Source organism: Melanerpes formicivorus, unplaced genomic scaffold, assembly GCF_026170545.1.
Source record: "Melanerpes formicivorus ecotype bairdi unplaced genomic scaffold, bMelFor1.0.p_v2 SCAF_34, whole genome shotgun sequence".
Classification (NCBI taxonomy): domain Eukaryota; kingdom Metazoa; phylum Chordata; class Aves; order Piciformes; family Picidae; genus Melanerpes; species Melanerpes formicivorus.
The window spans coordinates 122442-146049 of record NW_027142386.1 but is presented as its reverse complement, the minus strand read 5'-3'; the positions used below and the strand labels follow the sequence as shown (position 1 = coordinate 146049).

Sequence of the window (23608 nt, the reverse complement as noted above, 5' to 3'; positions counted from 1 at the left end):
GGCGGCCTAGGGCCGGGATGTCCCTGCTGCGGCTGCGGGCGGCGCTGGCGGGCACGGCCCGGCTCCGCGGCGCCGGTGAGCCACGGCGGGGACGCCCGCGGGGCCCGGGGAAGCGGGGCTGCAGTCCTCTCACTCACCCCTGCGACGGAGCTGCGGCTCTGCGGTCCCGGAGGCCTCACCCTGGCCACGGGGCTGGAGCTGGGGTGGTGGAGGGCTGAGGGGTCCCAGAGTTCAGATCCCTGCCACGGGGCTGGAGCTGGGGTGGTGGAGTTCCGGAGGGCTGAGGGGTCCCAGAGTTCAGATCCCTGCCATGGGGATGGAGCTGGGGTGGTGGAGGGCTGAGGGGTCCCAGAGTTCAGATCCCTGCCATGGGGATGGAGCTGGGGTGGTGGAGGGCTGAGGGGTCCCAGAGTTCAGATCCCTGCCATGGGGATGGAGCTGGGGTGGTGGGGGTCTGGAGGGCTGATCCCTGCCATGGGGGTCCCAGAGGCCAGATCCTAGCCATGGGGATGGAGCTGGGGTGGTGGAGGGCTGTAGGGTCCCAGAGGCCAGGTCCCTGCCATGGGGATGGAGCTGGGGTGGTGGAGGGCTGAGGGGTCCCAGAGGCCAGGTCCCTGTCATGGGGATGGAGCTGGCGTGGTGGGGGTCTGTGGGGTCCCAGAGGCCAGATCCTGGCCATGGGGATGGAGCTGGGGTGGTGGAGGGCTGGGGGGTCCCAGAGGCCAGGTCCCTGGCAGTGGGGCTGGAGCTGGGATGGTGGGGGTCTGGAGGGCTGAGGGGTCCCAGAGGCCAGATCCCTGGCAGTGGGGATGGAGCTGGGGTGGTGGAGGGCTGGGGGGACCCAGAAGCCAGGTCCCTGGCAGTGGGGATGGAGCTGGGATGGTGGAGGGCTGGGGGGACCCAGAAGCCAGGTCCCTGGCAGTGGGGATGGAGCGGGGATGGTGGAGGGCTGAGGGGTCCCAGAGTTCAGATCCCTGTCATGGGGATGGAGCTGGGGTGGTGGGGGTCTGGAGGGCTGATCCCTGCCATGGGGGTCCCAGAGGCCAGATCCTGGCCATGGGGATGGAGCTGGGGTGGTGGAGGGCTGGGGGGTTCCAGAGGCCAGGTCCCTGCCATGGGGCTGGAGCTGGGGTGGTGGAGGGCTGTAGGGTCCCAGAGGCCAGATCCCTGGCAGTGGGGCTGGAGCTGGGGTGGTGGGGGTCTGGAGGGCTGATCCCTGCCATGGGGCTGGAGCTGGGGTGGTGGGGGTCTGGAGGGCTGATCCCTGCCATGGGGCTGGAGCTGGGGTGGTGGGGGTCTGGAGGGCTGATCCCTGCCATGGGGCTGGAGCTGAGGGCTGTGAGGGTCTTTCTGTGTGCTGAGGCCTCTGGGGCTCTCCTGGGGCACTGTTATTCTCTAAGGGTAGACATGGGGGACTCCAGGATCCTGTCCCTGCTGTGGGATAGCATCTGGCTGTTCTGGGGGTCTCTGAGGACCTGTTCCCCCAAGAGGCAGTGCTGGGGCTTGAGGCTGTCCTGGAGTCATGTTCCCTTCAGGAGATTAGAGCCAGGGCCTTAGGGGGTTGTCCCTGTCACCTGCTGGCACAGAGCTGTGCCCTGCTTTGCTGTTGTTGTTTCTGAGACCTACAAACTGAGCAGAGAAACACCACTGTGTGCCCTCCCCACTGCCCAGCTGCTGCCTGGCTGTGGCATTGTGTCAGGAGCAGTGTGGCCAGCAGGAGCAGGGAGCTCATCCTGCCCTGTGCTCAGCACTGCTCAGGCCACACCTGGAGTCCTGAGTCCAGCTCTGGGCTCCTCAGGTTAAGAAGGACATTGAGCTGCTGGAAGGTGTCCAGAGAAGGGCAACAAGGGTGGGGAGGGGTCTGGAGCACAGCCCTGTGAGGAGAGGCTGAGGGAGCTGGGGCTGCTTAGCCTGGAGAAGAGGAGGCTCAGGGGAGACCTCATTGCTCTCTGCAGCTACCTGAAGGGAGACTGTAGCCAGGTGGGGGTTGGTCTCTTCTCCCAGGCACCCAGCACCAGAACAAGAGGACACAGTCTCAAGCTGTGCCAGGGGAGGTTTGGGCTGGAGGGGAGGAGAAAGTTCTTCCCAGAGAGAGGAATTTGCCATTGGGATGTGCTGCCCAGGGAGGTGGTGGAGTCCCCATCCCTGGAGGTGTTTAGGGAGAGCCTGGATGGGCTGCTTGGTGCCAGGGTTGAGTTGATCAGATGGTGCTGGGTGAGAGGTTGGACTTGGTGATCTCAAAGGTCTTTTCCAACCTGGTTTATTCCATTCCATTCCATTCCATTCCGTTCCATTCCATTCCATTCCATCCTATCCCATCCTGTCCTGTCCTGTCCTTGTGCCATTCTGTGGGGCAGGGCTGTGGGGCAGTGAGTGGTGCAAGCCTCCTGTGACCTTCCTCTTTGTGCCTTCCCACTGCAGGCATCCCATGGAGTGTTCTCAGGAGCTACTCCTCTGCCAGTGCCAAGGAGAGGGCCAGGAGGAATGGCCTCTGTGAGAGGACAGAGCTGCTGGAAGGTAGGTCAGGCAGGGCTGGGAGAGCTGCAGGAGTTTCCCTTCCTCAGTTTCCTGGGAGGTTGCCTGGGAGTCTTCCCATCCTGTGTAGCCCTAAAAGAAATCTCTGGGGCAGGAGGAGTTTGTAGCCTGGGGGGAGGTGTGGGGCTTCCCATGGGGCTGCTGTCAGATGCAGCTCGGGATGGTAAGAGATCCCTCCAGCTTGTGGGGGGGCCCTGCAGACTCTCCTGGGCGTGCTCTGGCTTTGGGCTCTCTGCCCAGGTGAGCTGAGGGTGTGAGGCTCTTGGAGAGAGGCCTCAGTGCAGTGGCCAGGCAGTGTCTGAGCCCAGGGGGAGCTGCTGCCTCTCCCCTTGTTGGGTTCCCTGGGCTGGGCTGGGCCACAGTGTCGGAGTGGATCCCAGGCTGACACCGCTCAGGGCGGCTGCATGCTGGGAGGCCAAGGAGAGCAGAAGTCCTCCTGTGGATCTGCTCTCCCTGGGGGCTGCCAGGGGCAAAGCCCTGGGTTAGGGCACCCCCTTCTTGCCCTGGCTTGCAGCTCTTCACCTCCCCCTGGCCCTGTGTCTCCTGCAGTGCTGAAAGCTCGAGTGAAGCAGCTGCAGGCCGGCAGCAGCCCGGAGCTGGGGCTCGGCAAGGTGGAGCAGCAGCAGCCCCTGCAGCAGCAGCCCCTGCAGCAGGCTGTGCCTGCAGGCCCCCAGCAGGATCCAGCCCCCAGGGCAAGGCAGGAGAGCCCAGCCTGGCCCAGAGGCTGGGTGGAGAAGATGAAGAAGGAGATGCACCAGCGGCAGCTGAAGGTGGAGCAGAGGTTGTCCATCGCCGCCCCCAAGCCTGCTGCAGAGAGCCAGGTGGAGGCCAAGCCAAAGGGCAAAGCAAAGGCCAAAAAAACTAAAGCCAAGAAGAGCCAGAAGACCCCAAAGGCTGAGGTGGCTGCTGCCTGGAGCCAGAGCCCTGCCAGCCCCCAGAGTGCCTGCAGCCACCCGGAGCCCAGGGCAGCAGCAGCGAAGGCTCCGGAGGCGCAGAGGCCTCAGAAGGGGCTGAGGGACAAGGACAGCAACCAGTCCAAGGTCCTGCAGCAGACCATCCAGTCCAGCCTGGAGTGCTTCCTCTTCTTGCAGCAGCCAGAGGAGGCTGAGAGGTTGCTTCTGCTCTACCACAACTCCCCAGCAAAGAGAAAGATTTTGGACATCAATTCCTACAACACTGTGATGCAGAGCTGGGCGAGAAAGGTACCCAGCTGGGGGCCCTGCCTGTGGCTGGGGGCCCTGCCTGTGGCTGGGGGGCCCTGCCTGTGGCTGGGGGTGCTGGGTGGCTGAGGGGAGAAGTGGCCTGGCCCTAGAGAGAGAGCCTCACACTGCTACAAACAGCAGTTCTGCTCTCATCTGTGTCTGTCACATCTACCTGCAGCAGAGGGGTGTCTGGGGAGGGGGCTTGGCTTCTGCTGAGCTGATGGGAGGCCACTGAGCCCTGGGAGGTGGCTTGGAGGGGAAGAAGGGAATGCAGATGAAGTTGGACAGGAGCAGAGGGCTCTGAAGCTGTGGTTGGGCTGTGAGTTATAGATACATAGAATGGTTTGGGTTGGAAAGGGCCTTCAAGATCATCCAGTTCCAAGCCCCCAGCCCAGGGGTACCTCCCACCAGCCCAGCTTGCTGAAGGCCTCCTCCAGCCTGGCCTCCAACACCTCCAGGCAGGAGGCAGCCACAGGCTCCCTGGGCAGCCTGTGCCAGGCTCTCCCCACCCTCAAAGCCATTGTCCCTCCCCCCATCACTGCAAGCCCTTGTCAGAAGTCCCTCCCCAGCTGTCCTGCAGCCCCTTTCAGTTCCTGCCAGGCCTGTGTAAGGCCTCCTTGAAGCTGTAGGTGAGGCTGCTGGTGGCAGTGCCCTCAGCCCCTTCCCCTCTCCCCTGCAGGGCCAGCTGCGCCGCATCCAGGGCCTGCTCTCCATGCTGCAGTCTGTCGGCCTCCAGCCCAACCTGGACTCCTATGCAGCGGTGCTGGAGTGCATGGGCAGGACCCTGGTGTCCCCCAAGACTGTCAGGAGGTAAGGCACAGCCTCTCTGCAGCCTCACCCCCCTGGGAGGGCTGGCAGCTTGCACTGCCCCTGCTGCCTGCGCTCCCAGCTGCTCTGACTGCCCCCCTGTGGGCAGGGGCAGGGGCAGGGGCAGGAAGGGCTCCTGCAGTGTGCCCTCCCTGCCAGGAGCTTCTTGCAGGGCAGGGAGGTACATATGGGAGGTGGGAGGAGCCCTGCTGTTGGCTTGGGAGCAGCCTCTCCCTGGGCAGGCTCTGCCCCCATCCTGCTGGCCCCTCCATGAGCTGCCCAGCAGCAGTGGCTCCTCCAGGCCCTTCCACAGCACCTCTGTGGGGCTCCCCCAGCCAGGCAGCTGGCTGTGCAGGGTAGCAGCTCTGCAAGAGGGTGATCAGGAGATCCAGATGGGTTTTTCTGGAGCCTCATGGGCAGGAAAAGTGTTAGAGCCAGAGGCAGGAGCTGGAGGAGCCCCTGTGAGGTCCCAGCAGGGTCTAGGGGCGGTGCTGGCTCTGGCAGCTGCCTTGCCAGAGGATGGAGGAAGCTTTGTGGTGATGTGCCAGTGCTGCCCACACCCCTTGGGTGGCTCAGGGGTTTGTGTGTCCTGTGGATGGATAAGTTCTGGAGGTCTCTGGGTGAGTGTGTTGCAGTCAGCTGGCTTCCAAGGGACTGGCTCTGACCTCCCTGCCTCTGGAGAGGCTCCCAGGGTCTCTGTGAGGGCATGGGGTGGGAGTTGCTTGTTTGAGCTGGGCTGCTCTGGGGTAGTACCTGGGGAGGGCAGCTCTGCAGGGCTGTGGAGCTGCTCCTCACCAGAGCTGCCTGCTCCCCAGTGGCACAGGCAGGGCTGTGGAGCTGCTCCTCACCAGAGCTGCCTGCTCCCCAGTGGCACAGGCAGGGCTGTGGAGCTGCTCCTCACCAGAGCTGCCTGCTCCCCAGTGGCACAGGCAGGGCTGTGGAGCTGCTCCCCTGTGGCACAGGCAGGGCTGTGGAGCTGCTCCCCGGTGGCACAGGCAGGGCTGTGGAGCTGCTCCCCGGTGGCACAGGCAGGGCTGTGGAGCTGTTCCCCGGTGGCACAGGCAGGGCTGGGGAGCTGCTCCCCGGTGGCACAGGCAGGGCTGGGGAGCTGCTCCCCTGTGGCACAGGCAGGGCTGTGGCAGCATTCATGGAGTCCTGGCCCTGGCTGGCAAAGCTCTCTGAGCTCACCCAGAGCAGCCATGGCCACCAAAGCGCCAGAGAGCCCTGTCCCAGGGTGTGGCAGCCCTAGCTCGGGTGCTGTGTCCTGGTTTGGGCTCCTGGGAGCCGCCCGGGGCCGCTCCGCCCGCGGCCGCTCCGCCCGGGGCCCGTGGCCGCCCGTGGCCGCCCGTGGCCTCCCGTCTCGGCGGTCGGCAGGTGGGGCTCTGGGCCCTGCTGTGCCTTAATCCCAGCTCCAGCCGGGCAGCGCCGGGCAGCCAGCATCCTCTGCAGGGCTGGGGGGTGGCAGATGTGAGTGCCTGGGGGGGGAAAAGGCTGCTCCCTGGTGGGGGGGCTGCAGGGGAGGAGAGCTTCCCTTCCTGGCAGGCCCTGCGGCAGAACAAAGGCTGCCCTGTGCCCTGGCAGCAGGCTCAGTGCCCCCTGCCCCTTTGGGACCAGCCCTGCAGCTTCCCTTGGGCTGCCTGGGGCCGGAGGGGGCCGCAGGGTCGCTGGAGGTGAAGGAGGCTGCACCTCAGCCTCCCTGCCGCAGCACGGCGGAGCCTCTCCCCCCGGGGAAGGGCGGGCTGGGGGGATGGGTGATTGATCGATCGCTGTAACCCGAGCCGGGTCACCTTGCCGGGGCTGGCTGTGCTCTGGAGGCAGCTCCCACCCCAGCAGGTCCTGCAGCCCCAGAGCTGGCTGCGGGCTACGTGTGGGGAGCAGGGAGAGCTCCTCTGTGCTGTGCCAGGCTGCCCAGAAGTCCTCTTGGAGGGCTGAGGCATCTGCCTGCTGTGGCTGCCCTGCTTGTGCCCAGTGCTGCACCAATCATCCCCTGGCTGGGCTGGGCAGACATCCCTTCCTTTGCCCCCCCCTTCCTTTTGCTTCCCCCCCCCCTTTAGCCCCCCTTCCTTTAGCCCCCCTTCCTTTAGCCCTCCCCCCTTTAGCCCCCCCCTTTAGCCCCCCCCTTAAGCCCCCCTTCCTTTAGCCCCCCTTCCTTTAGCCCCCCTTCCTTTAGCCCCCCTCCTTTAGCCCCCCCCTCCTTTAGCCCCCCCTTCCTTTAGCCCCCCTTCCTTTAGCCCTCCCCCCTTTAGCCCCCCCCCTTTAGCCCCCCCCTTAAGCCCCCCTTCCTTTAGCCCCCCTCCTTTAGCCCCCCTCCTTTAGCCCCCCTCCTTTAGCCCCCCCTCCTTTAGCCCCCCCTCCTTTAGCCCTCCCCCCTTTAGCCCTCCCCCCTTTAGCCCCCCTCCTTTAGCCCCCCTCCTTTAGCCCCCCCTTTTAGCCCCCCCTTTAGCCCTCCTCCTTTAGCCCCCCCTTCCTTTAGCCCCCCCTTCCTTTAGCCCCCCCTTTCCCCCTTCCTTTTGCCCCCCCCCTTCCTTTTGCCCCCCCTCCCTTTGTCCTTTTTCCTTTGCCTTCTGTTTCAGAGCTGTTCCCTGCCTCCCTATCTGCTGATTGCTGCCCAGCACTCAGTCCCCTGTGAGAGCTGAGCCCTCTCTTATCTGCCCCTCTGCAGATACGTGCAGCAGCTGAGCCATGATGGTTTCCATGTGGATGAGCTCTTCCAGAAGTGCCTGTTTGAGAATGATGGGAAGGAGAAGGTGCTGAAGGTCATCAGGATTGTCCAACCCAACTACCAGCTGCCCCCTCCCCCTGAGCCTGAGATCTGCAAGTCTTCTCTGCTCCAGGACTTCTACTCCAGAGTAAGCCCCAGGGTGTCCCTGGAGCTCAGGGAGGTGTTGGGAGTTGGCCAAAGGGTGTCCTCAGGACCAGCCCAGGGCTGGAATGTGGAAGGAACTTTGGAGCCCCAGCTCTGCTCAGCAGCCCACACAGCTCAGCAGCCTTGGAGAGCAGCAGAGAAGCTGAAGGGCTGGCACTGGTGGGGGGGAGGGGGCCTTCATGTGCCAGAGGGGATGCTGGGGGGCAGGCTTGACCATGACACAAGGTCAGAGCAGGCTGTGGAGGGTCTCTTCCTCCAGACTCCCTGGGCTCTGCCAGCCAGGGACCTCAGTAAGATGCCTGCAGCAGGGCCCTGTGGCTGTGGCAGGGCAGCTGGCAGGGTGAGCACAGCCCCTCTGGCTTTAGGGCACTCAGATGCCTGCCTCTCCTTGCAGGACAAGGCAGTGCCCTACCCCAAGCTGGAGTTCTCGGTGGAGGAGCTGCAGGAACGCTTTCAGCAGCAGCTGCAGCTGGAGCTGAACAACACTGTCACCATCCAGTCTGTGGAGGCCACCAAGCCCCTGAGCCCACAGGCCAGCCAGGCGGTAAAGCTGAGGGAGCTGAGGGGGCTGGGGGCAGGGCAAGGGCAGAATCCAACCCTCAGGCCCTGGGGGAGCTGCAGGTAGCCTTGGGGCAGCTCTCCCCAGCGGCCTCCTGGCCTGCAGCAGGAGCAGGGAGCTCATCCTGCCCTGTGCTCAGCACTGCTCAGGCCACACCTGGAGTCCTGAGTCCAGCTCTGGGCTCCTCAGTTCAGGAAAGATGTTGAGCTGCTGGAAGGTGTCCAGAGAAGGGCAACAAAGCTGGGGAGGGGTCTGGAGCACAGCCCTGGGAGGAGAGGCTGAGGGAGCTGGGGTTGCTTAGCCTGGAGAAGAGGAGGCTCAGGGGAGACCTTCTTGCTCTCTCCAACTCCCTCAAGGGAGGTTGTAGCCAGGTGGGGGTTGGGCTCTTCTCCCAGGCACCCAGCCCCAGAACAAGAGGACACAGTCTCAAGCTGTGCCAGGGGAGGTTCAGGCTGGAGGGGAGGAGAAAGTTCTTCCCAGGAAGAGGAATTTGCCATTGGGATGTGCTGCCCAGGGAGGTGGTGGAGTCCCCATCCCTGGAGGTGTTCAGGAGGGGCTTGGCTGTGACACTGGGAGCCATGGGTTAGCTGTCAGTGGGTGCTGGGTGACAGCTTGGACTGGAGGGTCCCTGAGGTCCTTTCCAGCCTTGGTGATTCTCTGATCCCTCTCTCCCTGCGCAGCGCAAGCTGCTGGCCTCGCTGCGCCGCCAGTGGCAGGACTCCATCCTCCAGGCCCTGCAGCACTCCAAGCACCAAATGGCCAAGTTCAGGAAGGGCTCAGGGCACAACCTGCTCTACCCCTACCTGTGCCTGCTGCCAGAGAAGGAGTATGTGAGCATCATGCTGCAGGTAGGCCCCGGCCCCGAGCTCCGGGCTGGGTGTGGAGGCTTCAGGCTCTGCCTTGAGAATGTTTCACAGCTCTGGAGCAGAAGGGCAGCAAAATGTCAGCAGATCTCTGTTGGGTGTGCAAAGGGAAATGGAGACCATTCTGGGCACTTCCAGTGGGGAGACAGGGAGCTGAAACTGCTTGTACCAAAACAATCTTCAATCTCCTCCTCTCTCCCTCCTCGCTCCCTCCTCGCTCCCTCCTCGCTCCCTCCTCGCTCCCTCCTCGCTCCCTCCTCGCTCCCTCCTCGCTCCCTCCTCGCTCCCTCCTCGCTCCCTCCTCTCTCCCTCCTCTCTCCCTCCTCTCTCCCTCCTCTCTCCCTCCTCTCTCCCTCCTCTCTCCCTCCTCTCTCCCTCCTCTCTCCCTCCTCTCTCCCTCCTCTCTCCCTCCTCTCTCCCTCCTCTCTCCCTCCTCTCTCCCTCCTCTCTCCCTCCTCTCTCCCTCCTCTCTCCCTCCTCTCTCCCTCCTCTCTCCCTCCTCTCTCCCTCCTCTCTCCCTCCTCTCTCCCTCCTCTCTCCCTCCTCTCTCCCTCCTCTCTCCCTCCTCTCTCCCTCCTCTCTCCCTCCTCTCTCCCTCCTCTCTCCCTCCTCTCTCCCTCCTCTCTCCCTCCTCTCTCCCTCCTCTCTCCCTCCTCTCTCCCTCCTCTCTCCCTCCTCTCTCCCTCCTCTCTCCCTCCTCTCTCCCTCCTCTCTCCCTCCTCTCTCCCTCCTCTCTCCCTCCTCTCTCCCTCCTCTCTCCCTCCTCTCTCCCTCCTCTCTCCCCTCCCCTCTGGAGGGTTCCTAACTTGCTCCTGCTTACCTTGGCTGCATTGTTTTGGTATTAACTTCTCTGCTCCTTTCTCCCTTTTGTACAGAGGGGTGGGGGGGTTCGAAAAGGAGACTCTGGTAGCTTCCCCTGGCCTTGGAGCAGGGGGGCTCTTGAGCTGGTGATTCATAGTAAATACCTGCACATCTGGCATCTTTTGTGCACATCCTCTGCCTTCCATTGGAGTTTGTAGCTTTGCTGTCAGTGCAGCTCTCATTTGCTCCCAGCTGAGCTGCTCTGGCAAAGTTAATGCTGGGGGAGGGGGGCGGAATTTCAACCCACCACAGTGGGGCTGCTGAATTGGCCACAGGGCTGCCACAAAGCACTGATGTCCTGCTCAGGATGTCAGCCTCCAGGCCTGCCCAGATTGTTAGGTGCAAGCTGTGTCTGCTGCCTGTGCTGAGCAGCCAGGGGAGCCTCTGCTCTCTCCTCATCTTCATGGCAATCAACACCTCCCTGTGCTCCCCCCCCTCACAGGGGCTTTGACTCCTGCTTTGTCTCTCTGCTCCATCTTTCCACTCCTGCCTCCTTAAGACCCTCTTTGCCTTCCCCTTTCTCAGATTCTCAGCAGCCTCTCCCCACAAGGGCTGTCCCTGGTTGTGCTGGCCAGGGAGCTGGGCAACAAGGTCTATGACAGGTACATCACCCTGAGGAAGCTGCGCAGCCGCCAGCTGGAGAAGGTGCAGCAGATCTATGGGGACTACATCCACCTGCTGGCAAAGGATGGCCAAGTATGCCTGGGAGAGGGGGCCCTGAGGGTCACAGCAGAGGTGGGGTGAGGTGGTTTGTCTGGTGGTGGTGGTGGTTGTTTGTTCAGAGAATGCCCCAGGTTGGAAGGGACCTCGAGGATCACCTGGAGGATCACAGTGGAGTTGAAAGGAGCTGCCCCAGCACCCTGGCAGGCTGAGGTTTAAACCTGTCCAGTGGAGGGGAATCCACCACTTCCCTTGGGAGATGATTCCAGTCTCTAACTGTTCTCATAGTGAACAATTTTCTCCTGAAGTCCAAGGGGAATCTCCCCATGAGTCACTTGGCCCCATCACCCCTTGCCTTTTCCATGGGACTCCTTATCAAAAGGGAGGCTCCAGCCTCCTGGCAGCCTCCAGCCGCCTGGCAGCCACCCTTTATGTACTGGGACATGGTGATGAGGTCTCCCCTAGGCCTTCTCAAGGCTGACCAAACCCACACCTCTCAGCCTTTCCTCATACAGCAGGCCTTCCAGACCTCTGAGCATCCTGGCCACAGGACACAGCTTCTTGGAGCCTGCTGCTGCAGGGGCCACCAGAGCCAGCAAAGGCCCCAGCTCACGTTTGGCAGCCCCCTGCCAGCTGACAGGCTTGCTCCTGGCAGAGCAGTGGGAGCAGGAGGTGTTTAATCAGTAGAGAAGTCCCCTTGGAGCCTGTGCAGGAGAGCCTGAGGCAGGTTGTGAGGGGAGAAAGGTGCCAAGGTGACCAATCTGGGCAGCTTGAGAGCTGCTTATCCCCAGAGCTGTGTCACATCGCAGTCTGGGAGGGAGGCTCAGGCTGGTGTGGGGACAGAGTGGCAGCACAGGGATGTAGTGAGAGCAAAGGCTTTGCAGTGCCACTGTCCTGGCCTGCAGCAGAAGCAGGTTCTTGCTGTTGGGCTTCCCCCAGCATCCTTCCCCAGGTACCCATCGGGGAGGCCCTCAGAGGGCAGAGGCAGGAGAGTCCTTCCCAGGTCTGTGTTCCAGGTCGATAGATCCTGTCCAGCAGAGCCCCTCTGGCTGGCCCCTCCATCCTGACCCTGTTTTCTCCTTCCACCTCCCAGCCAAAGGAGTACTTGCCACGGGAATACTGGGAGAAGCTGGTGGCAGAAGCAGGCTTTGGGCCATCCCTGAACCTGAAGGAGTGCAGCTGGCCCTTCATGGTGGTGATGCGCCTGGGCATGCACCTGCTGGAGCTCCTGGTGCAGGCTACCAAGGTGCCCAGGAACATCCTCAACCCCCGCCTGGAGCCCAAGCTTGTCCCTCTGCTCTACCACATCTACTCCTTCCAGAACAGCTGGCAGGTGAGCCTGGTCCTGGGGCTCTTGCAGCTGCCCTCTTGGTTGGAGCTGAGCCTTTGCAAGGCCCTGATCCATCCCTGCTGCCTTCCCTGCAGGGGGGACACTGAGAGGAGCTTCTGGTTCTGCGTGGGCAGTGCCAGTCACAGAACCCTAGAATCAGCCAGGGTGGAAAAGACCTCAGAGATGATCATGTCCAACCTATTACCCAACACCTAACCCCTCCTGACAACTAAACCATGGCTCCAAGTACCACATCCAATCCCCTCCTGAACACCTCCAGGGATGGGGACTCCACCACCTCCCTGGGCAGCACATCCCAATGGCCAATTACTCTTTCTGTGAGGAGCTTTCTCCTCCCCTCCAGCCTAACCTTCCCCTGGCACAGCTTGAGACTGTGTCCTCTTGTTCTGGTGCTGGGTGCCTGGGAGAAGAGACCAACCCCCACCTGGCTACAACCTCCCTTCAGGGAGTTGGAGAGAGCAAGAAGGTCTCCCCTGAGCCTCCTCTTCTCCTTGCTCAGCAACCCCAGCTCCCTCAGCCTCTCCTCCCAGGGCTGTGCTCCAGACCCCTCCCCAGCTTCGTTGCCCTTCTCTGGACACCTTCCAGCAGCTCAATGTCCTTCTTAACCTGAGGAGCCCAGAGCTGGGCACAGTCCTCAAGCTGCGGCCTGAGCAGTGCTGAGCACAGCTGAACACCTCTGGCCAGGAGGGGAGCAGCGGAGCGCTCTGGGGTGACGCCGCGGCTGGCTGCCCCCCTGCCCTCCCTCTGCCGCTCACCTTCCCCCTCCCTGCTTCCCCTGCAGGTTGGGCTGCTGAAGCCCCACCCTGCCTTCTCCCAGCTGCTGTCGGAGGCGGCGGAGACCGCGCTGACCTTCAACTCCTCTGCCATCCCCATGCTGTGCCCCCCGGTGCCCTGGACCTCCCCTCGCGCCGGAGCCTTCCTGCTGAGCGAGACGCGGCTGATGCGCTTCGTGGACGGCGCCGTGCAGCACCAGCAGCTGCTGGAGCAGTGCCCCCAGCCCAACCTCCACCCGGTGCTGGACGCCCTCAACCAGCTGGGCAACTGCGCCTGGAGGATCAACCGGCCCGTGCTGGACCTCATCATCTCCATCTTCAACGACAGGGGCGACGAGAAGCTGGAGATCCCGCCGCCCCTCTCGGAGGCGCCCCGGCCCCCCGCCGCCTCGGGCGGCCTCTCCGGCCTCAGCAAGAGCCAGAAGCAGCAGCTGCTGCTCTGCAAGAAGAAGGCTGCCGAGATGCACAGCCTGCGCATGGACGCCCTCTACAAGCTCTCCATCGCCAACCACGTCCGGGACAAGGTCTTCTGGTTCCCCCACAACATGGACTTCCGGGGCAGGACCTACCCCTGCCCGCCTTACTTCAACCACCTGGGCAACGACGTCACCAGGGCCATCCTGCTCTTCGCAGAGGGGAGGCCCCTGGGGCCCAAGGGCCTCGACTGGCTGAAGATCCACCTCATCAACCTGACCGGGCTGAAGAAGAAGAATTCCCTGCAGGAGAGGCTGGACTACGCCAACGAGATCATGGAGGACATCCTGGACTCGGCTGACCGCCCCCTGGCAGTAAGGGGAGGGGGTGGCTTGCAGGGCCCTGCTGGCTTTTGGGGGGGCGGTGGTGGCACCAGGGGCTGGTTGGTTAGGTAGGGTTGGGTGAGGGGTTGGGGTGGTGGGTTGAAGTTCCACCCCCCCCTCCAGCATTAACTTTGCCAGACCACCACAGCCAGACTTGATGGTCTTGGGAGGTCTCCTCCAGCCTGGTGCCATTCTGTGATGCTTTGACTTGACCTTGGAGGTCTCCTCCAGCCTGGTGCCATTCTGTGATGCTTTGACTTGACCTTGGAGGTCTCTTACAGCCTGGTGACATTCTGTCATGCTTTTGACTTGATGATCTTGGAGGTCTCCTCCAGCCTGGTGCCATTCTGTGATGCTTTGACTTGACCTTGGAGGTCTCTTCCAACCTGGTGACATTCTGTCATGCTTTTGACTTGATGATCTTGGAGGTCTCCTCCAACCTGGTGGCATTCTGTGATGCTTTGACTTGACCTTGGAGGTCTCCTCCAGCTTGGTGGCATTCTGTCATTCTTTGACTTGACCTTGGAGGTCTCCTCCAGCCTGGTGACATTCTGTCATGCTTTTGACTTGATGATCTTGGAGGTCTCCTCCAGCCTGGTGACATTCTGTCATGCTTTTGACTTGACCTTGGAGGTCTCTTCCAACCTGGTGGCATTCTGTGATGCTTTGACTCGATGGTCTTGGAGGTCTCCTCCCACCTGGTGCCATTCTGTCATGCTTTGACTTGATGGTCTTGGAGGTCTCCTCCAGCCTGATGTCATTCTGTGATGCTTTGACTCGATGGTCTTGGGGGTCTCCTCCCACCTGGTGCCATTCTGTCATTCTTTGATCCTGAACCTTGAGGAAGAGGCCTGGGCTCCAGGAGCCTTCATCCAGTCCCAGGAGGGTTGGGAAGGACCTAAGGGAGAAGCAGGGAGGTTGTCTGTGTTGGAGTCCAAACAGGAATTGCCCAGATAAGCAAAGGAAACAGGGATCAGTGTCCTCTGTGGTTTCAGAGGGGACCTGACCACTCCTCTTCAGTAGCACATCCTCTGGAAAGCAAAGCAAAGTGGAAGTCAGCTCAGTTTTGAAAGCAAAACCTTTGGAGGGGTGGAGCAGCCACATGCTGCCTGAAAACACTCTGGGATAGAAGGGAAGTGGGAGGTGGGGCCTTGCACTGTGCACCCCAGGAGTCTGGGGGCTCCTGCCTTTGCTTTGGAGAGCACTGCCTGCCTCAGCCTCCTGTGCCTTCCCCTCCCCAGGGCAGGAAGTGGTGGATGAAGACAGATGAGCCCTGGCAAGCCTTGGCCTGCTGCATGGAGATCGCCAAGGCCTCCAGGTCCCCAGATCCAGCAGCCTACATCTCTCACTTCCCAGTGCACCAGGTAGGACCTTCACAGACCTGTGTGGGGCAGAGCAGGGTGAGGACAGGGAGAAAGGGCCAGGGCAGAGGCACCCATGTGGCCAGGGCAGAGGCATCCATGTGGCCAGGGCAGAGGCACCCATGTGGCCAGGGCAGAGGCACCCATGTGGCCAGTGCTGCTGTGTGGCCAGGCTGGCCCAGGATGAGGCCATGGTCTCTCAGCATCCTGGCTCAGGAGTGCTGGTGACCTCCAGGGAGGGACTTCTGACCAGGGCTTGTAGTGACAGGATGAGGGACAGTGGCTTTAAGCTGGGAGAGGGGAGGCTGAGACTGGGGAAGAGGAAGAAATTGTTGAGAGTGAGGGTGGGGAGAGCCTGGCACAGGCTGCCCAGGGAGGCTGTGGCTGCCCCCTCCCTGAAGGTGTTGAAGGCCAGGCTGGATGAGGCCTTGAGCAGCCTGGGCTGGTGGGAGGTGTCCCTGCCCATGGCAGGGGCTTGGGACTGGCTGAACCTTGAGGTCCCTTCCAGCCCTGACAATTCTGTGATGCTGTGCTGGGGTGCTGCTGGTGTGGGGATGCCTCTGTCCCAGCAGAGCCCTTTCTGCCTCTGTCCCAGCAGAGCCCTTTCTGCCTCTGTCCCAGCAGATCTGCAGCTCTCTGCAGCTGCCAGCTCCCTCTCTGCAGTGAGGGCTCCCCAAGCTTCCTGGCAGACAGTGATTAATTGTTTTCCTGGGGAGAGGCCTTTGCTCATTTGCCTCATTGGGAGCTCAGCTGGCCCCTCACAGGCTGTGGGGGGAGAAGGGGGCTGTGTCCTGCCAGGAGCTGTGGTCTGGAATATGTATGAGACAGCCTGAGCTGATATTGTTATGCCAACAAAAGATCAAGAGGGCAGCTGAGGGAGGTGTGGGGTGTGGAAGGTGCCAGTAATGAAATTCAAGCAAGGACTTCTTCTGGAGGGCACCAGAGAGGCTCCTTCCACCTGAGTCATCAGCACTCAGTGAGCAGAGGCAGCTCCTCAGCACAGCAGAGCTGCTGGAGCTCTCTCACTGCTCAGCTCTGCAACTTGCTGCACTGCAGGGGGTGGGGAGGAGGAGGAGGGGGAGAGGAAAGGAGAGGAAGGTTCATCCTGCTGGCAGTGCTCCCTTGGACCAGGCAGAGCCCAGGTACAAGAGGAGCAGGGAGAGTCCAAAGCAGCAGCAGCAGCAGCACATCTCTGAGACTCACTGCTGCTGCTTCTGCCTGGGGAGCAGCAGGGCCTGCCCAGTGCCATGGCTCAGGTCCTGCCTCTCATCCAGGCTGAGCTCAGCCCCAGGAGGGCTGTTGGGGCAGCTGCTGTGACAGATGGGTGGCATGCCTCCTGTGACCAGGGCTTTGGGGATGGCTGCTCTCTGTCACAGTGATGTTTTCATCAGCCTGGTGAGCAGAGGCAGCACTGTTGGAGCTGCCAAGCTGGCTCTGGCTTGCCCAGAGATCTTCAGCTGGCCCTTGCCTCTTCCTGCCTCTGACCCTGCCCCTGGCCTTCTGCTGAGGCTGTTCTGACTGCTGCCTCTTGGGGCTTCTTTTGGCATCCCAGCCAGGTTTGATGGTTTCCAAGTGCTCTGCTTTTCAGTGTTTCCACAGAGCTCTGATGTCTTTGGACACTCCTGGAGGGGGCAGGGTGCTGCCAGGTTTCCTTTCTCCCCCAGCAGCAGGCAGTGATGAGACCCAGAGGGGACTGAGGGGAGGGGGAAGATCAGCCTCAAACCTGCCTGGGGAAGGGGGGGGCCATGGTGGCAAAAAGCTTCTGAGCCAAGTGTGGCTGTGCTGCTGAGCAGGAGCAGGTGAGCAGGGCTCCAGCCACACCTTGACACCACCTCTGCTCTCTGCTCTCCCTGCTCCACGCCCAGGATGGTTCCTGCAACGGTCTGCAGCACTACGCCGCCCTCGGCCGGGACCTCATTGGTGCCATCTCTGTCAACCTGATGCCCTGCAATGTCCCCCAGGATGTCTACAGTGCAGTGGCACAGCAGGTGAGGCACAGTGGGCACGCAGGGAGGGATCCCCTGGCACCTCCCTCCTTGCCACAGGGCCGCCCCAGCTCGCAGGGAAGAGAGCTCAGGGATGAGAGCAGTGCAGGGAGGGCTGGGGAGGCAGGAGCTGGGCAGGAGCTGAGTTTCTCCCTCCCCAGCTGGGAAGCACTGCAGTGGGCAACTGGCTGGAGATCTGTCCTGGCAGAAGTGACAGTCAGGAATCCCCCTGGGATTTCTGCTCTCCTCACTCTCCCTGAGTGAGATCTGGGCAGAGAGGTGGGAGGGAGCAGGGAGTGTTCCTGTTCCTCATCTCTTGGTCACAGCTGGCTGGCCTGGAGGTTAGGAGAGTTTCTAGGCTGGAGGTGGGTAGGAGGGAGCAGGGAGAGATTCAGCCCTTGGCACTGCTGCCAGATCTTCAGTTTCCTTGGCAAGACACAGTGTGAAATGAGCCTGCTGGGAAGTGTGCTGAGATCTGCCAGGCTCACTCAGCTGGCCTTGACCCCCTGGCTCTCCCGTCGAGGTCTCAGCATGATGCTACCCAGAGGGTGGGAGGAGCACACAGGGCCTGCAGGCTCTGCTCAGAGTGCCCATTTGGGTGGCAGAGGCAGAAGAGCCTCAGTCCTGAGCCACAGTCCTAGTGCTGTGTCCTTGTGACATCCAGCACCACCCAGCCAAGGGACACTGCTGTGCTGAGGCAGCAGTGGAAAGCTCTGCTTGGAGAGGTGGATGCTCCTCTGCCCCTTAGCAGCTGGCAGGCAGGGCTGGCAGAGCTGGGCTGTGGGCTCTGTGATGGGAGCTTGGGCAGAGCACAGCTGGGAGGCTCTCACAGCACCCTCTGGCTCTCCCCATGCTGTGGGGCTGGTGAAAGGGGCTGGGCTGGACTGGTGGTGGGGCTGAGAGAGTGGTGGGGCTGAGGTGGTGGTGGGGGCTGAGCTGAGCTGGTAGTGGGGGTGGTGAGGGTGGTGGGAGCTGGGGGGGGCTGAGATGAGGTGGTGGAAGCTGGGTGGGGCTGAGGTGGTGGGGGGGCTGAGCTGAGGTGGTGTTGGGGCTGAGATGGTGGTGGGGTTGGTGAGGCTGAAAGGGTGGTGGGGGCTGGGCTGAGCTGGTGGGGGGGCTGAGCTGGCAGTGGGGCTGAGCTGGCGGTGAGGCTGAGCTGAGCTGGTGGTGGGGGCTGAGCTGAGCTGGCAGTGGGGCTGAGAGGGTGGGGGGGCTGAGCTGGCAGTGGGGCTGAGAGGGTGAGGGGGCTGAGCTGGCAGTGGGGCTGAGCTGCTGGTGGGGCTCAGCTGAGCTGGTGGCGGGGGCTGAGCTGAGCTGGCAGTGGGGCTGAGAGGGAGCTGGGGCTGACCTCCCCGGGCTTTCCCCCTGCCCCCCCAGGTGGAGGAGTTCCGCAGGAAGGACGCCAGGCAGGGGGTGAGGATCGCCCAGGTGCTGCAGGGCTTCATCAGCCGCAAGGTGGTGAAGCAGACGGTGATGACGGTGGTGTACGGCGTCACGCGCTACGGCGGCCGGCTGCAGATGGAGAAGCGCCTCAAGGAGATCGATGACTTCCCCGAGGTGCTGCGCCTGCCCCGGCCCCCCCTGCTGCCTGCTGGGCTCTGGGGGCTGCCTGCTGGGCTCTGGGGGCTGCCTGCTGGGCTCTGGGGGCTGCCTGCCCTGCCCTGCCTGTGGCTTCCTTCCTCGCCTTGCCCTCTCCTTCCCCTCCCGCCCCGATCCCAGCTGACGGAGGGGCGTGCGGGGCCCGGCTCCTCGTGTCTGAGCGTGTGGGGGGGGAGGGATTCTTCTCCTCATCCTCCCCGGCCCCAGCTTGGTGGTTTGAAAGCTGCTGGTGGTGTGTCAGATGCCAGAGGAGGTTTATGGCTCTGCCCTTCCCCCTGGGAGCTCCTGGCAGGGCTCTCGGGGCCTCGCTGCTGGTGCTGCCGTCCTCGCTGAGTGGGCTGTTGGCTGTGGTGAGGTTGGTGCCAGGAGCGTCCTGCAGCCTGTGACCTTCCTGGGGCAGATGAGGCAGTGAGAGCCTCCTCTCCATCCAGGATTGCTGCCCAGAGGTCAGCTTGTCCTCAGACAGTGTGTGTCTGAAATGCTGATCTCTGCTTCCCTCCATCACAACCCGCAGCCAGCTGTCTGCAGCAGCTCAGGCTCAGCCTGTGGTGGAGGCAGTTCTGAGGCAGCAGGGAGCAGGGAGGGGCTCTCCCAGCCTACTCTGGGTCCCATTTCTTTGCCCCTCTGCCTGACCCCTTGCTCTGCCTCTGCTCTGTGCAGGAGTGTTTGTGGGAGGCATCTCACTACCTTGTGAAGCAGGTGTTCAATGGCATCAAGGAGATGTTCTCAGCCACTCGAGATATCCAGGTGAGGAGCCTCTTGCCTCTTGCCTCTTGCCTGTCTTCCTTTTCTTCTTGCTTGCCCTACTCATCCATAGACCAGAGGATGCTCCATGGGGAGAGAGATGACTCTTCTGGGTCCTCACCCAGAGAGAATCCTCCTGTCCCAGCCTAGAGGTGTGGGGTTGTGCCTGGTACAGGCCTAAACTTCCCTGTGAGCGCTGGGCTGTCACAGCTGGCGGCAGGAGTCAGGGGCACCTGTGCTGGGAGGGGCTGGGGTCTCCCAGCTGCCTGCACTGACTCCAGCCCCCTCTCTTCCCTCTTCTCCTAAAGAACTGGCTGACAGAGAGTGCCAAGCTCATTGCCCAGTCAGGACAGACAGTGGAGTGGGTGACCCCTCTGGGCCTCCCCATCGTGCAGCCCTACTACCGCTCCAAGTCCACCGTGGTGAGTAGCTGCTGTGCAGGACTCCCTCTGCCCTCTCTCTGCCACGGTGGGGGCCAGGGAAGGGCCAGCTGGGCTTCGAGGCAGCAAGCTACAGCCCAGCAGCAGCAGCAGGGTGGCATCACCTGCAGGTGAGCCTGCAGAGCCAGGTAGGATCTGTGCTTGCAGACAGCTCCTGCAGCCTCCTCTCTCCCTGCAGGGCCTGGAGGGTGTGGGTGTGCTGGTGAGGAAGCTCTGCTGCTCCCATCCCACTCAGGCAGCTGGGGCAGGCTCCCGTTCCCTGCGCCACGGAGCCTCCTCGGGGCTGCTGTGATTCAGCCTCTCTGCTCTGCTCTCCCACGCTGTGCTGGGCTGACTCACAGCTCCCCAGCCTGGCTCCTCGCCGCCGCTCACCTCCGGGAGCCCTTCCCCGCGCCCCCCGCGGGGGGAGGCAGCGCGGAGCTGGAAGGGCTGAGGGATGCCTGCCAGCATCCTCGGGAGGGAGGCAGGCCGGGAGTCACTGCTGCCATGGCGGTTGGGATGCCCTGGCACGGTCCCTGCCCAGCCCCTCCGTGCAGGCAGGGCTGTGTGGAGGTTTCCTGCAGAGCTGGGTAGCTCCTGCTCTGCTGATGCCCCTCCCCAGGAGCGCACTGCTGCCTGCTGGGGTGCCTTATGCCGGCTGCTGGGGTGCCTTATGCCGGCTGCTGGGGTGCCTTATGCTGCCTGCTGGGGTGCCTTATGCTGCCTGCTGGGGTGCCTTACGCTGGCTGGGTGCTGTGTGGCCCCTAATCCCCTTGCCCTCTCCCTGCAGCTGAACTGTGGCATGCAGCACCTGAGTGTGAAAAGCTCCAGTGGTGACCAGTAAGTATGGAGCTGTGCTCTTGCCCAAGCCCCTGCTGTCCCCAGCCCCTGCTTTGGGGACAAAGCCTTCCCCTCAGTGGCACCTGCCGAGGTGTGCCCGAGCTCCTGGGACCCCCTGAGCTGCAGAAAGCCAGCCTGAGGAGCAGGGGCCTGTGCTTCTTGCAAGTCCTTGGGGCCCTCTGGGGCTAGCCCTGTCCACCCCAGGTCTTGCTGGCACCAGCTTGGTGCTGACACTTTGCTTTTTGGCCCTGGAAGTGCCTCAGCTCCTCCTGTCTGTGCTGCAGGAAGCCTGACACAGTGAAGCAGAAGAATGCCTTCCCCCCCAACTTCATCCACTCCCTGGACTCCACACACATGATGCTCACTGCTCTGCACTGCCTCAGGTAAGGAGCAGGCAGCCAGGCTCTGCCTGGGCTCTCCCAGCTCAGGGAGTGCCAGCAGGACATTCTGGGGTGGGGTGAGGGAAGGGAGGTGGAGTTCTGGGGGTTCTGGCAGAGGGCAGAGACAGACCCTGGGGTTTGCTGGTTCTGAAGCTCTGCAGGTGCTGAGCAGGGCAGCCCCTCCTGGCCTGGTCTCTGCTCCTCTGTCCCGAGAAGAGGATCTCCATGGGGTAGGGGACATCCCAGGGAGGGGTCTCAGCACTGCCTGCTCCATGGGGTAGGGGACATCCCTGGGAGGGGTCTCAGCACTGCCTGCTGCTGCCTCCCAGGCAGGGTCTGACCTTCGTCTCGGTCCACGACTGCTACTGGACTCACGCGCTCACCGTGGACGTCATGAACCAGGTGAGAGTCCTCCTGGGCCCCTCTGCAGCAGGGACCTTGCTGATCTGTCCTCTGGGTCCTTGCCAGCCCTTCCCTCCCCTGGGCTTTGCTCTGCAGGCTGAGTGATTCACCCAGGCATGGTGAGCCCGGGTGCTTGGTGGTGGGTGCAGCTGATTTCCCAGTGCTGAGGCCCCAGCCCCTGCCACCCTTCAGGGAGCATGGGGAGGAGAATCTGTGCCCCTAAACCCACCCTAAACTTGGTGCCTCCCTCCTGCCCTGGGCTGAGGGCTGCAAGGGATCTTCTACAGTCCATCAGTCAGTGGGGGTCAGCCTCTTGCTTCCCAGCTGCCCAGGCCGATTCCCTCCACCCTTGTCTGGCAGCAGCCCCTTCCCTCTGCTGCCCCCTGCCTTCCCTGCCCCTCACCTCTGAGCTGTGCTGGCTGAGAAGCTGAGGGGCAGGAGGGGGAGCAGCTGTCAACCCACAGCTCACCCTTGCTCCCTGCACCAGATCTGCCGGCAGCAGTTTGTGGCCCTGCACAGCGAGAGGATCCTGCAGGATCTGTCTGAGTTCATGCTGGAGAAGTACTGCAGGTACTCCATGCCTCTTGGCAGACCTCCTCCACTCTCCTTCCTACCCACACCACTTCCCTCTGCTGGGGGTGGTTGTGGCCAGACGCTCAGGAGCTGTCATCCTGCCCCTGGGGGTTGCTCTGGAGGGAGCTTCCTTCTAGACTGACACCCAGGGTGCCATAGACCTGGGTGTGAAAAGCAAGGAGCCTGCAGCCTTTTGCTGCGGAGCTGAAGCTGCATTTGGTGCCTGAGTCCCCCAGGGTGGGCCCTGATGTCTTGGCTTCCTCATTGAGTGAGGCAGTGAGGAGTGGTGAAGGCCCTCCAGTGTGTGGCCCTCAGATGCCACCACAGAGCAGCCCAGTGCTGGGCAGGGTCTGTGGACTCCTCTGGGGCTGCTGTGGGCTGGGCTGGGCTCCTGCCACTGCTGCAGGGTGTGAGGTGCTTTGGAAGAGCCAAGACCTGCTGTGAAGGACTTCCACTGGGGAGCAGGGCAGGAGGGTGCAGCTTGTCCAGGAGCTGCCATGCTGATTTGTTTTCCTTCTGCTTCACCCAGCCCTGGCAGCGAGACCAGAACCCAATGGCAGAAGAAACTGATGGAGCAACTGTCCAGCGTCCCCAAGACAGGTAGGACACAGGGCAGGCACTGCCAAGCTCAGGAGCAGTTTGGAGACAAGGGCAGTGAGATAGGGAGCAGCTCCCCCAGTCCCTGAGCTCATGTGGTGGCTGAGGCCGGTTGGACACAGCCCTGCTGAAGCTGCTCCTGCTCTTGCTGGCCTGCAGAGCCATAGGGCAGGGTCTGAGGATGTTCCCTGCAGCCTCCTGGGAGCAGTTCCTGCCTCCCCCAGAGCCGAGCCCTGGGATTTCCCCGAGGCTTACCCAGCTCCTCCATCCCTCCCCTTCCAGCTCATTCTCTCCCATCTGTTTCCAACCATGAGGCATTATCCTGGAGATGGGATGGAGGCATTCCACAGGCTAATTGTGGGGATCTAGATGATACACATGCAATGGGATTAAGGCAATTAGTTTAACTCCTTCTAATCCCTGGGCCCTGCCTCTGCCAGACCATCTGCTCAGCCTTTGTCCTTTGCCTTTGCAAAGCAGAACCAGCCCAGCCCTGGGGTAGTGATGGTTGGTACCCTGAGCTGTGGGCTCCTTTCCTGCCTCCCTTGCTCTTCCTACCAGAGCCCCAGATCAATTTGAAGGACATCAGTCCTTGGAAGCCCTCTCAGATCCACCTTGCCTTGACCCACTCTGCAGTAGGGGCTGAGCTGAAGAGTTCCCTGCAGGGAACTGAAGGAGGGCTTGGGGCAGCTTCTCTCCCAGCTGCCTCACCTCCGTGCTGCCCTGCCCTTGCTCTCCTCTGACCTCTCCCTTGCTCCCCCAGGCGAGTTCAACCTGAAGGAGGTGATGAATTCTACCTATTTCTTCAGCTGAGCCTGGCTGCCAGCCGGGGCCTGCACTACCTCAGCGCCGCTGGCTGCCCCCAGGGCTGCGCTGGGCACCAGCCCCTGAGGCTCCCCTGGCCTGCAGCTCGGGGGGGAAGTGGCTTCTGCTGCCAGCCCAGCACAGGAGAGATGCTGGGGCCAGCTGGGCCCCCCACAAGGAGCATCTGTGGAGGACAGGGTGTCTGCACCATTTGCTGTTGCTGCTGCTGCCTCCCAGGCAGGGGCAAAGGCATCATGGCAGGGGCTGTGTCTCTCTGGTGTGGGTGGAAGGGGCAATGGCAGCCAGGCCTGGTTTCCCCTCAGTCCTCACCCTGGCACCATGTGCCTGCTGCTGGGGTGAGCTCCAGAGCTTGCCAGGTTAGTGCCAGTTCTGGGGTGTCATTTCTGTCCCCCCCTCCTCTGCCTCCTCTCCATTCCTGCCCTGGTGCTGCTTTGTGCCCTGCTCCAGCTGCTGGCACTGTCACCACTGTCCTGCAGGGCAGCCTGTGTGGCTCCCAGATCATTTCCAGGGATGGTTTTCACTTCTCAGTGGCTCAGGCAGGGAAAACCTCTAAGGGGAGGGTGGGAGTGGAAGTGTAAGATACTGTAAATAAAAACGGTTTTGGAAGTA

General features: G+C 62.4%; 1 protein-coding gene across 1 annotated transcript; it reads left to right on the top strand.

The window, feature by feature from the left end:
• On the top strand, window positions 1-23608 carry POLRMT (RNA polymerase mitochondrial). Its single transcript, XM_068156200.1, has 21 exons — window positions 1-75; window positions 2422-2517; window positions 3085-3737; window positions 4417-4547; window positions 7207-7393; window positions 7805-7954; window positions 8650-8817; window positions 10219-10389; window positions 11447-11686; window positions 12486-13265; window positions 14516-14638; window positions 16501-16623; window positions 17998-18177; window positions 18880-18966; window positions 19272-19385; window positions 20173-20222; window positions 20507-20605; window positions 20932-21004; window positions 21492-21574; window positions 22107-22177; window positions 22938-23608. The coding sequence occupies exons 1-21, from the start codon at window positions 18-20 to the stop codon at window positions 22985-22987; spliced, it is 3687 nt and encodes a 1228-aa protein (XP_068012301.1). The 5' UTR covers window positions 1-17; the 3' UTR covers window positions 22988-23608.